At 43.5% G+C, this 13,418-nt stretch overlaps 1 protein-coding gene across 4 annotated transcripts in view; it reads right to left on the bottom strand.

Annotated features, from left to right (window-relative positions):
• The window catches only part of RAPGEF4 (Rap guanine nucleotide exchange factor 4), a 150,950-nt gene that overhangs the window by 41,223 nt on the left and 96,309 nt on the right, over positions 1-13,418 (bottom strand). For all 4 annotated transcript variants that reach the window (XM_035135206.3, XM_035135200.3, XM_088658969.1 and 1 more), the window contains 5 exons: positions 11,099-11,282; positions 4,779-4,863; positions 3,811-3,871; positions 2,462-2,538; positions 854-1,000 (listed from right to left, as the gene is read on the bottom strand). In XM_035135206.3, the coding sequence (XP_034991097.3) occupies positions 854-1,000; positions 2,462-2,538; positions 3,811-3,871; positions 4,779-4,863; positions 11,099-11,282 (554 nt within the window). The remainder of the gene's footprint in view (positions 1-853; positions 1,001-2,461; positions 2,539-3,810; positions 3,872-4,778; positions 4,864-11,098; positions 11,283-13,418) is intronic.

Genomic DNA, 13,418 nt, shown 5'->3' with positions numbered 1-13,418 from the left:
CCAGCACGACTGAAGTCAGTGTGGTGTAATGGTTAAGAGTGTTGGACTATGACCTCGGAGACCAGGGTTCAAATCCCCACTCAGCCATGAAGCTCATTGGGTGGCATTGGGCCAGTCACAATCTCTCAGCCTAACCTCCTTCACAGGGTTGTTGTGAGGATTAAATGAGGAGGGGGGAAAACTTGAACTCTCTGGAGAAAAAGGAGGGATATAAAGTCAATAAACAAACGAAATTCTCTTGGGTCTTCAGGACTGTAGATCACAACATTCGTGTTCAGTTAGGTTGAGATTTCACCAACCTAAGCAGCTTTTTCTACTTCCTTTATCTATCCATGAATCTTCCTGCATTACAGCTGTAGTGTTAAACACATTCTTTTTATCTGGGCTCCATAGAAAATTTATCCATTTTCCCAGATCTCTTTTTTCGTGGTTCAAAGGGAAGGCTTTGCCTTAGGTTCCTTAGGTTTACTGAATCCTTTCCCCCCAGTACAAAACTGGATTCAGATTCCTTACTTAATGCTTAACCAATTATGAGTAGTACTATTAGCACTATACTTCTATCACCACCACCATGACGACTAGTAGTAAGATTGCCGCATATTCCAGTCATAATCATTCTCTCCATGGCCAAGTGTAAGCACAATGGTTTTTGCAAAGTTCAGCAGTGTGCTCCACTGCTGCAGAGACTACAACACCCTCTTTCACCACCGTTTTTGCACCAGCCGTGGTGCAACAGCTGCCAGCGATGGCTTACGTTTGTGCACAGGTGAGCGAAGGAAGCGAAGGGAGAGTTGCGAAATGTCCGCAGCGCTCTAGAGCAAGCTCTTAAAAGTTGGGTGAACTCTTAACTTACCCGCAGTATCCTATTAAAGTCTTCCTTGTCGACTCTCAAGAAGTGGCAGTTATCTTCTCGCAGAACAATGGAAGCGGCTCTTGGAGCATCGTTCACTAATGCTAGCTTGCCAAAATCATCGCCTTCGTGTAGGGTACATACCACGCCCTAAAAACAACAACAAGAAGAAGAAAAACGCATTTACACAGAGAAACCGTAATTGGGGAGTTTGTCCCATTGACGCTCCATGTGCAAACACAGGATTTCTAAGCCAAATACTATAACAAATGTATCTGGCAGGAAATTTAACAGCCAAAATAACAATGAGAAGACAATACATGGCAGCTGGTTATTACTAATGCTACAGAAAGGCAAAGGCAAAAAAAGAAGAATGGGGTTTGTTCTCTGAAATTTGTTTCAGAGACAGACTGACTTTGGGCTCCGCTAATGGTGGGAACTTTCCTTTTCTTTTTTTAATGAAGTCAAATTTTTTAAATCAAGTTTGTTGAATAAAAGACGGCCAGTTTCTGATATGTATTCTTGCCTGCTATCAGACTGCCCTATTAACTCAATCCCATTTGTTATAATGTAGCGTCCAATGACAGAGGATCTAGTTTTTCCTTAACACTAAAGAGAATATTTGGTTTGTTTTATTTAAAAATCTCCTATGCTATTTTGCCCTTAAATATGTCATCAGAACGGCTCACAGCGTGCAAATAGCAACATAAATTGCAGTATAACTTCAGGTTTAAAAGGAACCACAGTTGTTTGGGTTGGACGCATGAAGCTGCATTATGCTGACAAGAGACAATTGGGCCCTCTAAACCCAGATCCATCTGTTCTGGCTATTAGGAACGGGGAATTCACTCACAGCCTTTTCTAGCTTCTGGCTGTTGGGTATGTCCCCTAAATCTGTTCTTGGGGTTCCCACAGAATAAGGGAGAGCGCACAGATCCACAGGGAAAGAACAGGGAGGGGAAGTTATAATGGTCAACGGTCCTTGTGCTAGTGGATCTACAGTATTTTTCCATGTATAAGACGCCCCCATGCCCCTCTTTTTTGGGACTCCAAATTGAGAAAATGGGGGAAGATTGCCCAGACTTGTTGAGCTTTTTTGGGGGGGCGGGGGGAACTGAAAATCACTCACCTGCAGGACTGCTACAGCCAATTGCACACACATTGACGAAGCCACCAATCATCTGCACGCTCACCAAAAGCACCCACCAATCGCCCGCCCAATTGCCGCAGCAGCCAATACCCAGAGGACATTGCTGCACCCACCAATCACTCGCAAAAACACTGTTGACAATCTCCTGCTCGCGGCAGCCACCAATCGCCCATCCCAACTCTCCACTATCCATGTATGAGATGACCCCCATTTTTTAGCATTAAAAAAAATTAAATAACCTCGTCTTATACACAGGAAAATACGGTATTTGGCTGGATACTGCCCATTGCTTCCACAGTAGAAAACAAACATTTTCACAACACACAGCACACATTTTCTTTCACATAACGACAGTGATAATTTTAGGCACATCCAAATGACAACCATTTTATGCTGGCATTCCATTCCGGGCATCACCTATACATGAAATATGAGAAATACTAAGAATCTTAAAACAGTACCTTGCCATAAATGACTACATTTACTGATCCTTTCAGAATAATGTACCAAGAAGTTCCTTCTTCTCCCTGATTAAATACTGCAGAAGAGAGAGGGAGGGAGGGAGAGAATAATGTAAAGTGGCCAGGGAGGAGAGGCAGTAATAAGATTTATTTACTGATAAAAGAAGAACATTCAACACCTTACAAGCACAACAGGAGCGGGGAACCCACAGAAGACTGAAGTACTGGGGTTCTGAGGTGGTAGAAGGCAAAGCACAAACAAGATTCTTCTTCTGACTACAGCTGAGTATTCAATGTTCCTGTATGTCAAAGCTCCCTGGGAGAAGAAAACTAATGTTTGATGTTTTCTTGTGTTCTTAATATTTTGTTGGGAGCCACCCAGAGTGGCTGGGGCAACCCAGTGAGATGGGTGGCATATAAATATCATCACCACCACCATCCTCACACCAGGAAGTAGGTTCAGCTAGAACCTCTCTCTCCCTTCTTTTCTAAGACTTGGAAGTATGCACCATTAAGATCCCCATGACATACTACCAGATAAAAATGGATGGAATAAGCATCCCATTCTGAAAAGTGGGCATTTCCTATGCATTTCCAATTCACTCTCACAGAGAACAAAAAGGGCCCATTAAATCCTTCCCTGTGATTAACCAAGATCCAAGTCCTGTATCAAATTCATCCCATGCATAATGGGATTTATCCAGGGGCTTTTTTTTCAGGGGAACTCAAGAGACACTCAGTTCCAGCACCTCTCTGGTGGGCGCCATTGCCATTTGTAGGAGAATGAGGGAAGCGTTCAAGGTGAGTTCATAGAATCATAGAATAGAATCATAGAGTTGGAAGAGACCACAAGGGCCATCCAGTCCAACCCCCTGCCAAGCAGGAAACACCATCAAAGCATTCTTGACATATGGCTGTCAAGTTCTGGCACCTCTTTTTCTAGAAAAAAATAGCACTGGATTTTGTCCAAGGTTGAGCATGCAGAAGAAAAGCTCATGCAACAGATATTTCCTTACCCTCTTCCCTACAGCCCCTTGTACCCCACCTCCAAACACTCTCTAGAAGGTTTTGAGGAGACCTGCCAAACTTTGTGGGCTGTGTTAAACAGAACTGCAATGAAAATGGGGGGCAGGGGGTAGAATTGCCCAGAATAAGGTAAAAGACTCTTGTGCTCAGCTGCTCAGGTAACATGGGATGCACAACCCAGTACAAATGGCCCAGCAAATTCCTTAAGGTTTTGTGCTCCTTTTTCGCCCGCAGGTACTGAGTTTTCAACTGCAGTGCCAAAAGCAATTAGGTCAATACGGTTAGCTCAAGTGTAAACCCGCGATAAAATTAATTTCACTTACAGACGGTTCCTGCTTTGGGATGTGACTCGAACACTAGAACACCTGCTAGCTCCCGCTTTACCTTGAAGCAAGACAAACAACAAGCATTATAGTTTTGTTTTTACATCCCTGACTTGTGTAGCTATATATAAACTCATAGGAAGGGGGGGGGAGGGTTCGGAAGGGAACGGGTGCCAAAACAGTCACAGAAAGCAGCGTTGAGCATCTTCATCGATGTAGGGTCGCTACTGCATCTGTTGTGGAATGCAAATAGAGTATGAAAAGTCATGCAGAAAGTACATGGCTCTCTAAATAATTTGGTAGGATTTAGCAGAAAGTGGTAGACAGCAGTCTGACATAGTGCTATGGGATCGAAATAATCAAACCCCAGAGCGCACGAATTCCTTGTATAAATGCATTTATATGGAGGACACCAGCTCAGACACCACATGAGCCCATCCAGTCACTCTTATATATGTATGGATTGCTGGGTTTTCTTTTGTTTTTGAAGTATATTCTGCAACGTGTCATTGCAACAACAACAACAAGACAGTTGTGGTGGATATATACTGGACTGTTCGCACCTAATTTATAAATCGTTCTGCAATCCTTCCTCAAGGTTACTACATTATTGCTGTTGGGGCACTCTGGCACTATAGTGCAACAAAACTCATATTTGTGATATATAAAAAGTGCTGGTGTTTCAGCAGGTAGTAATGGGACATGAAAAGATGGGAAATGAAGTGGCAAGTCTGCACCTGAAACTTATTTTTCAGGTACAAATAGTATTGAAAAGTCTGATTGTGTGTAACTGCCCAGATACCATCATGAGCACAAATCATCATGCATGTGTAACAAAATGATTGGCTGGGACAGCGCTTGTCCCCACAATCCAATACTATGTCCCTTTTGTATAGAGGGAGGCATCGGCCAGCTACAATTCTATTTGTTTGTTTGCCATTAAGGGTCACAAAATATAAAATGCTCACTGTTGTTGAAAGATGAGACAAAGCCTTAATGTGGAGAATTTCTTCATATATGATTTCTAGGTCATCAGCAGTTCTCTGGCCAGGCCTATGATAAAACACACACAAATATTACAAACTGAACAGCAGCAGAATATCGCAAACTAAATGTAAGTGAACTGTTTGGTCATATGAGATCAAGGAGTTTTTGTTGTTCTTGTCTTACATTTATTTTCTACCTTTATTTCGTCAAAGAACCCAAGGTGACATACATGTGGCTACAGCTACAGGAAGTCAGCCGTCCAGACACTGATCAGATCCAGCCCTAATCAACTTCTGCAAGATGGCAGCCTTATGGGCTTTCAGAGCATACTACCTGACCATAGTTAACCGATTTGAAAACTAATTGCTTCCATACAAGAGCATTTTGTAGTCTTGCATATTCTTCAAACAGATTAATTGTATTCACACATTGTATTCACCAAAGCAAGATAAAGGGTAAAGGGATGCGGGTGGCGCTGTGGTCTAAACCCGAGCCTCTTGGGCTTGCGGATCGGAAGGTCGGTGCTTCAAATCCACACGACGGAGTGAGCTCCCGTTGCTCTGTCCCAGCTCCTGCCAACCTAGCAGTTCGAAAGCACACCAGTGCAAGTAGGTACTGCTGCAGCGGGAAGGTAAACAGCATTTCCGTGCACTCTGGTTTCCGTCACGGTGTTCAGTTGCGCCAGAAGCGGTTTAGTCCTGCTGGCCACAAGACCCGGAAAGCTGTCTGTGGACAAACGCTGGCTCCCTTGGCTTGAAAGCGAGATGAGCGCCACAACCCCATAGTCGCCTTTGACTGGACTTAACCGTCCAGGGGTCCTTTACCAAAGCATCCCCCAAAACTATCTATACCTGGAATCAAATAATTCCTTCCTCTCTATAGCTGGGGTAAGGAATTTTGGGCTTGCTGCCTCAACGCGGAGAATAGCTGTTGCTAAGGAACCACAGCAGGAGAGGACCATTGTGTTATGTCCTGGTTATGGGCTCCGCAGAGGCATTTGATTGGCCACTGTGGAGAAACAGGGTCCTGGACCAGATAGGTTTTTGGTCTGATCTAGCAAGGTTCCCTTTACATTCTTACAGGGTGCTTTTTCTCTCCATCTCTCTCTTTATTAACAAAAACTGCAAAATGGCTGACTTTGCTTTGAAATGATTCAAAACTCTAAAAAAAATCTCATCGTCCTGGCCAGAAGAGTCACACTAAATAGAGGTGTATTTGCCGCCTGTGTGAAGCTCCCTTCTTTTCAACCGACCGTATAAATAATGTATGAGGGAGGAAGAGAGAGAGGGAGAGAGAAAGGTTTGTGGCACTACCCGGCAATCTTTTCACTCAGCAGTTACGGTATTTCATCTTTGCCAAAAAAGAAGTGGGCTGGAATTTCTCATTTAAATAGATGTAGTCCCCAAAAAGGTCATTTGAAATCTAAAGTGACTTTACCTCACAGATCTGTCAAGGAAGCTATTTTTCATCAAGTGTGCCTATAACAGAGTTGCTAAACTTTTCTGGAGCCAGAATTTCAAAGCAGGTTTTTTGGGGGGAGGGGGAGGGGGGTTGTGGTTTCTAATTGGAATGTATTGAATGAAGAGTCGCTTTTAATTTCTGGCCCATGAATACCTTTTCATGGCAGAAAAGTCTGCAAAAAAGTCAAGATCTCTCGGCTGAACCGCCATGTTTGAAAAGCCGTTGTCAATGATAACATGGCACACAGGAGACTGCATTTTGTGCGTGCGTGTGTGAAACATTACATTATGACATTATGAGTTTATTATGTTAGTCAATATAAAGCAAAAGCTGCTTTAGTACAGCTATAGGGAGATTTTGGTGGGGAAGCAGGTGGTGCTGTGGTCTAAACCACTGAGCCTCTTGGGCTTGCCAATCAGAAGGTCGGTGGTTCGAATCCCTGTGACGAGGTGAGCTCCCGTTGCTCTGTCCCAGCTCCTGCCAACCTAGCAGTTTGAAAGCACGCCAGTGCAAGTAGATAAATAGGTACTGCTGTGGCGGGAAGGTAAATGGCATTTCCGTGCACTCTGGTTTCTGTCACGGTGACCCGTTGCGCCAGAAGTGGTTTAGTAAAGCTGGCCACATGACCCGGATAGCTGTCTGTGGACAAACGCCACCTCCCTTGGCCTGAAAGCGAGATGAGCGCCGCAACCCCGGTCACCTTTGTCTGGACTTGATTCTACACTATTCTAACAAATAACTTGAATCCTGTGCAGACAGACTTGGAAGTATATACCATAGAAATCAGTGGAATTTTCTTCCAAGTACACACGGCGAGATTGGGTCTGCAAAATGGTTAAAATGTAGGCAAAACATTTACTAAGTTGCAATAGGACATGTTTGAAAAGTAGCACAGAATAACAGCAAAAAGAAAAGACACGGAAAAGTGTATTTCTAGTTGAAACATCTTTTTTTGTTGTTATAATTTTCATCGGCAAAACAGACTACGGTTAGGTTTTTCTATTCAAAGGCATGTTTTATTATTCATTATGTTTGCTTCTTGACTTTCCATAAGACAGTTTAACATTAATAAATTCCACCATTAAAAATAAACAATTTACATAAAAGTAATAAAACTGTATAAAAAGCAGATCAGATGGCAGCCAGTTTAAAAACATAGTTAAATTTTAAAAGAGAGATTAAACACAACGCAACAGGCAAAAGGAAAAAAAGGGGGGGAGCCCTGTTTAAATAAAAAGGTTTTTTGCCACCTGCCAGAAACCGAGCAACAAGGAGGCTAAATGAACATCCTTGAAAATGAATTTTCAAAATCTCGATATAGCCACTAAAAAGGCCCTGTCTTGATTTCCCACCAAATCCACATCAGTTGTTGGTTGGACAGAGAAAAGGGCTGCTCTGGAAAGTCATATCTGGTGATAATCACAAATGTGACTGCTACATGTGCATATTTGATGATTGGCAGCCTCAAGATTTCCCCCCTTTCCATGTCATCATTACCTTTTAAAAGCAGCACCTAATTAGAAGTTTTTAACTGTATAGGTATCATCTTTTTATTATTTTCTGGCAGTATTTCATCAGCGCAGTTGCAAATGTGCTTTCTAATTTATGTGTGCGCACGCTTGCATTCATCTGTGGTGTTTTTTGTTTGGTTTTGGTAAGCAGCCACGCAGGTATAAGCCCCCAAATTCCCACTGCATTAACGACCTGCTTTTTATCTGGTAGACATGCCGTTCTGATTCATATATACTTTAAGCTTTCCTTTAACACGAGTGAAAATGTCACACGGTCTGTTGCAGAGGCATCTCAGACTTCTCCTTGTCCAGGTGTGGGAAGATATTAAGTGGTGTGGTGCACCAATGATGTAGATTTCTCGGATCCTGCTGTGTGAAGACCTACTTTCTGCAGGAAACCCGTTGGGTGAGCTATGTCTTAGTTATACCCAAGATAAAGTAAATGGGAGGTTCCGGGAGAAGCAAACTACACATTAGTGGAAGGGAGAGCTTGGGTGAAATTACATGATCAGTAAACACCGTTGGCTGCTTGGTAGTCTATCAAGGTCACAGACACCGAGTTTCTCTGTTGCTGCCGTGCGGGCAAGAATGAAAATTGCATCTCTGTATATAAGCACTGCTGTGCCTCACAGTGCCTGCATATCCCTGTTCTTATTGCAAACTTGGATAAACCTCTGTCCAAGAAGAAAAAAGATCAGGGCGTAGAGGACAAGATGGCAGTCAATATCATTTTATTTAGGCGAAACAAAATTTAAAAATTCCTTCCAGTAGCACCTTAGAGACCAACTTAGTTTTGTCATTGATATGAACTTTTGTGTGCATGCACACTTCTTCAGAAGCTCATACCAATGACAAACTTAGTTGGTCTCTAAGGTGCTACTGGAAGGAAATTTTTTATTTTGTTTCAACTACGTCAGACCAACACAGCTACCTACCTGTATTTTATTTAGGGTCTACTATATGCCAGGTATTGCATAGGGAACTGTAGTGATGTGTCCCAACCTTTCTTTAAAAAATGTTTAATTTTTTAAATTACATTTTCATCACTTTGACCAATTAATTTCAAACTTCGAATATGTTATACATTTCTCTTATAACTTGACTCCCCACCTTCCCTTCCACACTGTTTTTATATGAGCAGAACAGTGGTGACCTGGCTCCCTCATAGCCAATTCCTGTGCTACCATTGGGTATGTCAGCCAACCAGCTAGATCAGGGGAGGTGTTTGGTGAGAGCAATAATAGCATTGCTGCAGCTTCCGCCATCCTTGGTGGTAGAGCAGGCAGGCGGATGGCCTCTGTAGGCCCTGCTGGGGCTAGTGGGCCACAGTATTTGCCAAAATGTGTTGGATGCTGATACTGGCCTGCTGTACGTCTTGACCTTAAGGGCGGGCAGTGGGATGGAGCGGGGCGGGGGGAGGGATTTTAATGAGAAAAACAGTGCTTGAAAAAGAGTAAATCTGCTCCCCCATCAAAATCAGGCTTTCCCATAACTGCTATAAGTACAGTGTCAGGGAGGTTGCTGGCTACCCTCGACCAACGGCACTCCAAACCGTCTTGTCTTTAAGACTTTTATTGTGAATATTATTTACAGTGCCAGAGCTTCATGAAAACATGTCTACTCAGTATCATCAGATTCTCCCAATGGCGCTTTTCGGCTCCTCCCCTAGCAGAGTAGTTTGGGGACCCCAAATCTCCACCCCCCTGCGTTTGCGAGCCGCTGATCGCCTCAGTTCCGGGGTGAATTTGAAAGGACGCCCCTCTGATGTTTCCCCGCTAGAAACCTCTGCTGACCCCTCCTCCCTTGCGGGTATCACAGGCTGTAGGCAGTGCTTCTGGATGCTGCCTGAGCCCTGCACCACTCTGCTCATTTCCTCCTTCCTGTCTCTTGCCCCTCCTCTGCCGCTGTTGGCAGAGCCGTTTGAAGAACTGGATTTGATGAGGGGTGGCTGTTCCCTGTAAGCCCACCCCCTTACATACAGCAATGCCTCTGGTTATGAACTGTCCTTGCAAATGCTTTGGGTTATGAGCTCCGCTAATCCGGAAGTAGGTGCTCCTGGTTGCGAACTTTGCCCCAGGATGTGAGCAGAAATCACGCACGGAGGCCCCATTAGCAAAAGCGCGCCTCAGGTTAAGAACAGTTTTGAGTTGAGAACGGACCTCCGGAACCAATTAAGTTCAGAACCAGAGGTACCACTGTATTTTTAAAGACTGCGAGAGATCTTGTAACATGCCCAGTATGGCACTTGGATAACTGGGCAAGGTAGTAGGAAAGGATCCATAGCCTTGTCGCACAGCAACTGCATGTTACAGTTAACAATTTCCTTGTTAAATATTGGATTTGATTCATCCTTTTTAACTGCTTGAATTTGTGCAATTAGCTAAATGCAGATTAAGAAATAAAAATTCAATTTAGGCTGTCATTCCTGAATTGCAAAATAATTTTTTGTTAAAAAAATTAAGTCACAGCTTTCAAATATTTTTCCAGGCGCATAACTATGGATTTCTACTCACAGCTTTGTTGCTTGCACTGAAAAAGAAGGAAGCTAATTTTACATTTCTAGCAATGCATGTTTGAAAAGCGGGGGGGGGGGGGGGCAACCTTACCAATAGCAACAAGCGCCTGCCAATTCCCCCCCTTACAGCTTTCTTTTCTGCCTTCTTTTTTTTAAAAAAACAACAACACTACAGGCTTTCTTTCATCAATTGACAGTTAAAACGTTGCAGTTAATGTAATAAATAGAGAATTTTTAAAGTTGCCTGTCAAAACAAGTGACACTTTCTGCAAGTGAGTTTCAAACTGGAAACAATAGAAAGCACCTTTTAAAGCAACAGAGTCATTATACAATCAAATGCTCAAAGTGATCTATTCAGCATGGTTTTTTTCTTTTTCTTTTTGAAATTGCATTATTTCTTTCACGGTAATTATACTAGGATTTTTTTTGCATCCTCTTGGAGAGTTGCAAGTCAAAGGCAGCAGCTGTGCCGATATGCAAATGGGAAGTATTTTTTCAAGCCAATACCGAGCCAATATTCTACACCTCTTGTAAACTTTAATCGTATGGCCAGGATAACTTGTCAAAACTAGTGCAAGTTCCCACAGATGAGACGGTAAATCTGTGTCTGGACTGTACCACGGAATACAAGATCAGGATTAACATGATACAATACCTTCCCATGAGAAAGGTGTCAGACAAATGTTGGACTGTGGCCACAGAGTTCTTGAAGGACGAGCGGCAACCTAGTTATCTAGCATCGGGAATAAGGCTCAAGGTTCAAAATGTATCAACCTGCTGTCAGAGACAAGTCAGTAATTGTTGATTATCTTACGGCTTTCTGAGGATCATCCTCATATGGGCATCTGGTCCAATCTGCGAGAGCAGAAGCATGGTGTCTTGCAGTTCTTCATCGCATTCTTTCTTCTCTTCCTCGGTTGGCATGGGGGCATCTTCATGCTCATCGTCCAAAAATCGATAAAACAAGTATTTGTCCTGGAAGTTCTGTTCTTGATCCACTGAAAACATCATCAATACGAATGTAACAATTATTAGCACAGGAAGGCATTACAGCGGTACCTCGCAAGACGAATGCCCTGCAAGACGAATTTTTCGCAAGACGAATGCGTTTTGCGATCTGATGGTGACTTGCAAGATGAATTCATTTTGCGAAAAATTCATCTTGCAAATCACGGTTTCCCATAGGAATGCATTGAAATTTAATTAATGCGTTCCTATGGGCAAAAAAAGAAATTTCAATGCATTCCTATGGGAAACCGTGGTTCGCAAGACGAATTTTTCGCAAAACAAATTGACTCATGGAACGAATTAAATTCGTCTTGCGAGGCACCACTGTATAGCTTAAACAAGGTATCACGGCCTGGAAGCCTAGTTCTCAATGGGAGAACTCTGGGAGAAATTCAACGTCACTGTCTTCTGATCATTGCATCAGCACAAGCATTTTGGCTTGCCAGAGAACGATCCCCACCCCTCTCCTCCCCTCAAGCAGTTCTGGGGGTTTTCCCAACTACCCGAAGCCAACTGGGTGTGTCTGAGGGGTGGGCAGGGGGAAATCCCCATTATGCTATCAGAAATCCTTCTCATGTAGTACCTGTATAGTACTGTATAGCACCTGTATACACACTTGCCTCTTCATGCATTCAGTCTGACCACAAAAGGGGTGGACATGCTTACGAGCCTCCTTGCAATTGGCAATGCAAGCCCCTTCAAAGATAAGCATGAAATTTGGCAGTGGAGGAATAGGGCTGGTACACAAAGGAATGTTGGGGGATGGCGTGCTCTTTCTGCCCTTGCATAGTCAAGAGGAACATCTCCACCCCCATCATTCAGCCCGGACACTGAGGTCCAGCTCCCACGGCCTTCTGGTGGTTCCCTCCCTGCAAGAAGTTGAGGTTACAGGGAACCAGGCAGAAGGCCTTCTCAGTAGTGGTGCCCACCCTGTGGAACATCAGATGTCAAGGAAATAAACTACCTGACTTTTATAAGACATCTGAAGGCAGCCCTGTTTAGGAAAGTTTTTAATGTTTGATGTTTTATCCTGTTTTTAATATTCTGTTGGGAGCTACCCAGAGTGGCTGGGGAAACCCAGCCAGATGGGCGGGGTGTAAATAATAAATTATTATTATTATCATTATTATTATTAGGCCATTATCTCACCAAACATTTCTATCTATCTATAAGCAAGTTCCTAAGTGCCACAACACTGTTAGCATTGCACAATCCCGAAGCACCATATAACCCAGAGATGTAAATATGGGGCTATTTTTTTTTTAAACCCTCCTTACTGCTATAAAAATCAATGGGTGGTAGCTAACTATTCAACAAAATCCCACCAGTTTACAAAAGAAACAGACATTAACCAGCCTGATATGTTTTGATGAAAGGCAGTATATAAAATAAATAAACAGAAAATTAATTACTTAATTAAGTTGGGGCAAAAGCATACCAACCCCCTTCCCCACCATTTGAATGGCACAATCCAAATTTACCAGCATGCACCCAAATCCCTACTGCAAAATACTGACATTCTATAACAGGGGTCGGCAACCTAAGGCCCATTGGCCACAAGCAGCCCACGGGGGTCGTTTTACTGGCCCCCGAGCTGCGCTGCCTGTTCAGCAAGTCCCTGCGTGCTGCACTAAACCAGAGCAGCGTGGCATGGGGACTCACCAAGCGGTGCCAGAAACTGTGTCTGCGCATGCACAGATGCCGAAAACTGTGTCTCCGCAGACGCAGACACTGGAAATCACGTCTGCTCAGACGCAGATGCCGGAAATCACAGGCACGCGCACGATCCGGCCCACAGAGGGGGCTCCACAGCAGTGAACTGGCCCAGGAAAGGCAAGCCTTGCCGACCCCTGTTCTATAATAAAGACACTCTATAATATTATGCATTTTCACAGACGGTTATGCCCCCAAAAGAACTGTGATCCCTTTGGGATTGCTAAGGAATCTACGCCATGGACCTAGTAAAGTGTTTTCCAAACTTGAGTCTCCAGCTGTTTTCAGACTACAATTCCCATCATCCCTGACCACTGCGTCTTGTTAGTTAGGGATGATGGGAGTTGTAGTCCACAAAAAAAAAAAAAACCAGCTGGAGACCCACGTTTGGGAAACACTGATCTGAGTGGGAG

This window comes from Zootoca vivipara, chromosome 1 (assembly GCF_965207765.1).
Source record: "Zootoca vivipara chromosome 1, rZooViv2.hap1.1, whole genome shotgun sequence".
NCBI classification, from domain to species: domain Eukaryota; kingdom Metazoa; phylum Chordata; class Lepidosauria; order Squamata; family Lacertidae; genus Zootoca; species Zootoca vivipara.
This window is presented reverse-complemented; position numbering and strand designations above follow the sequence as displayed.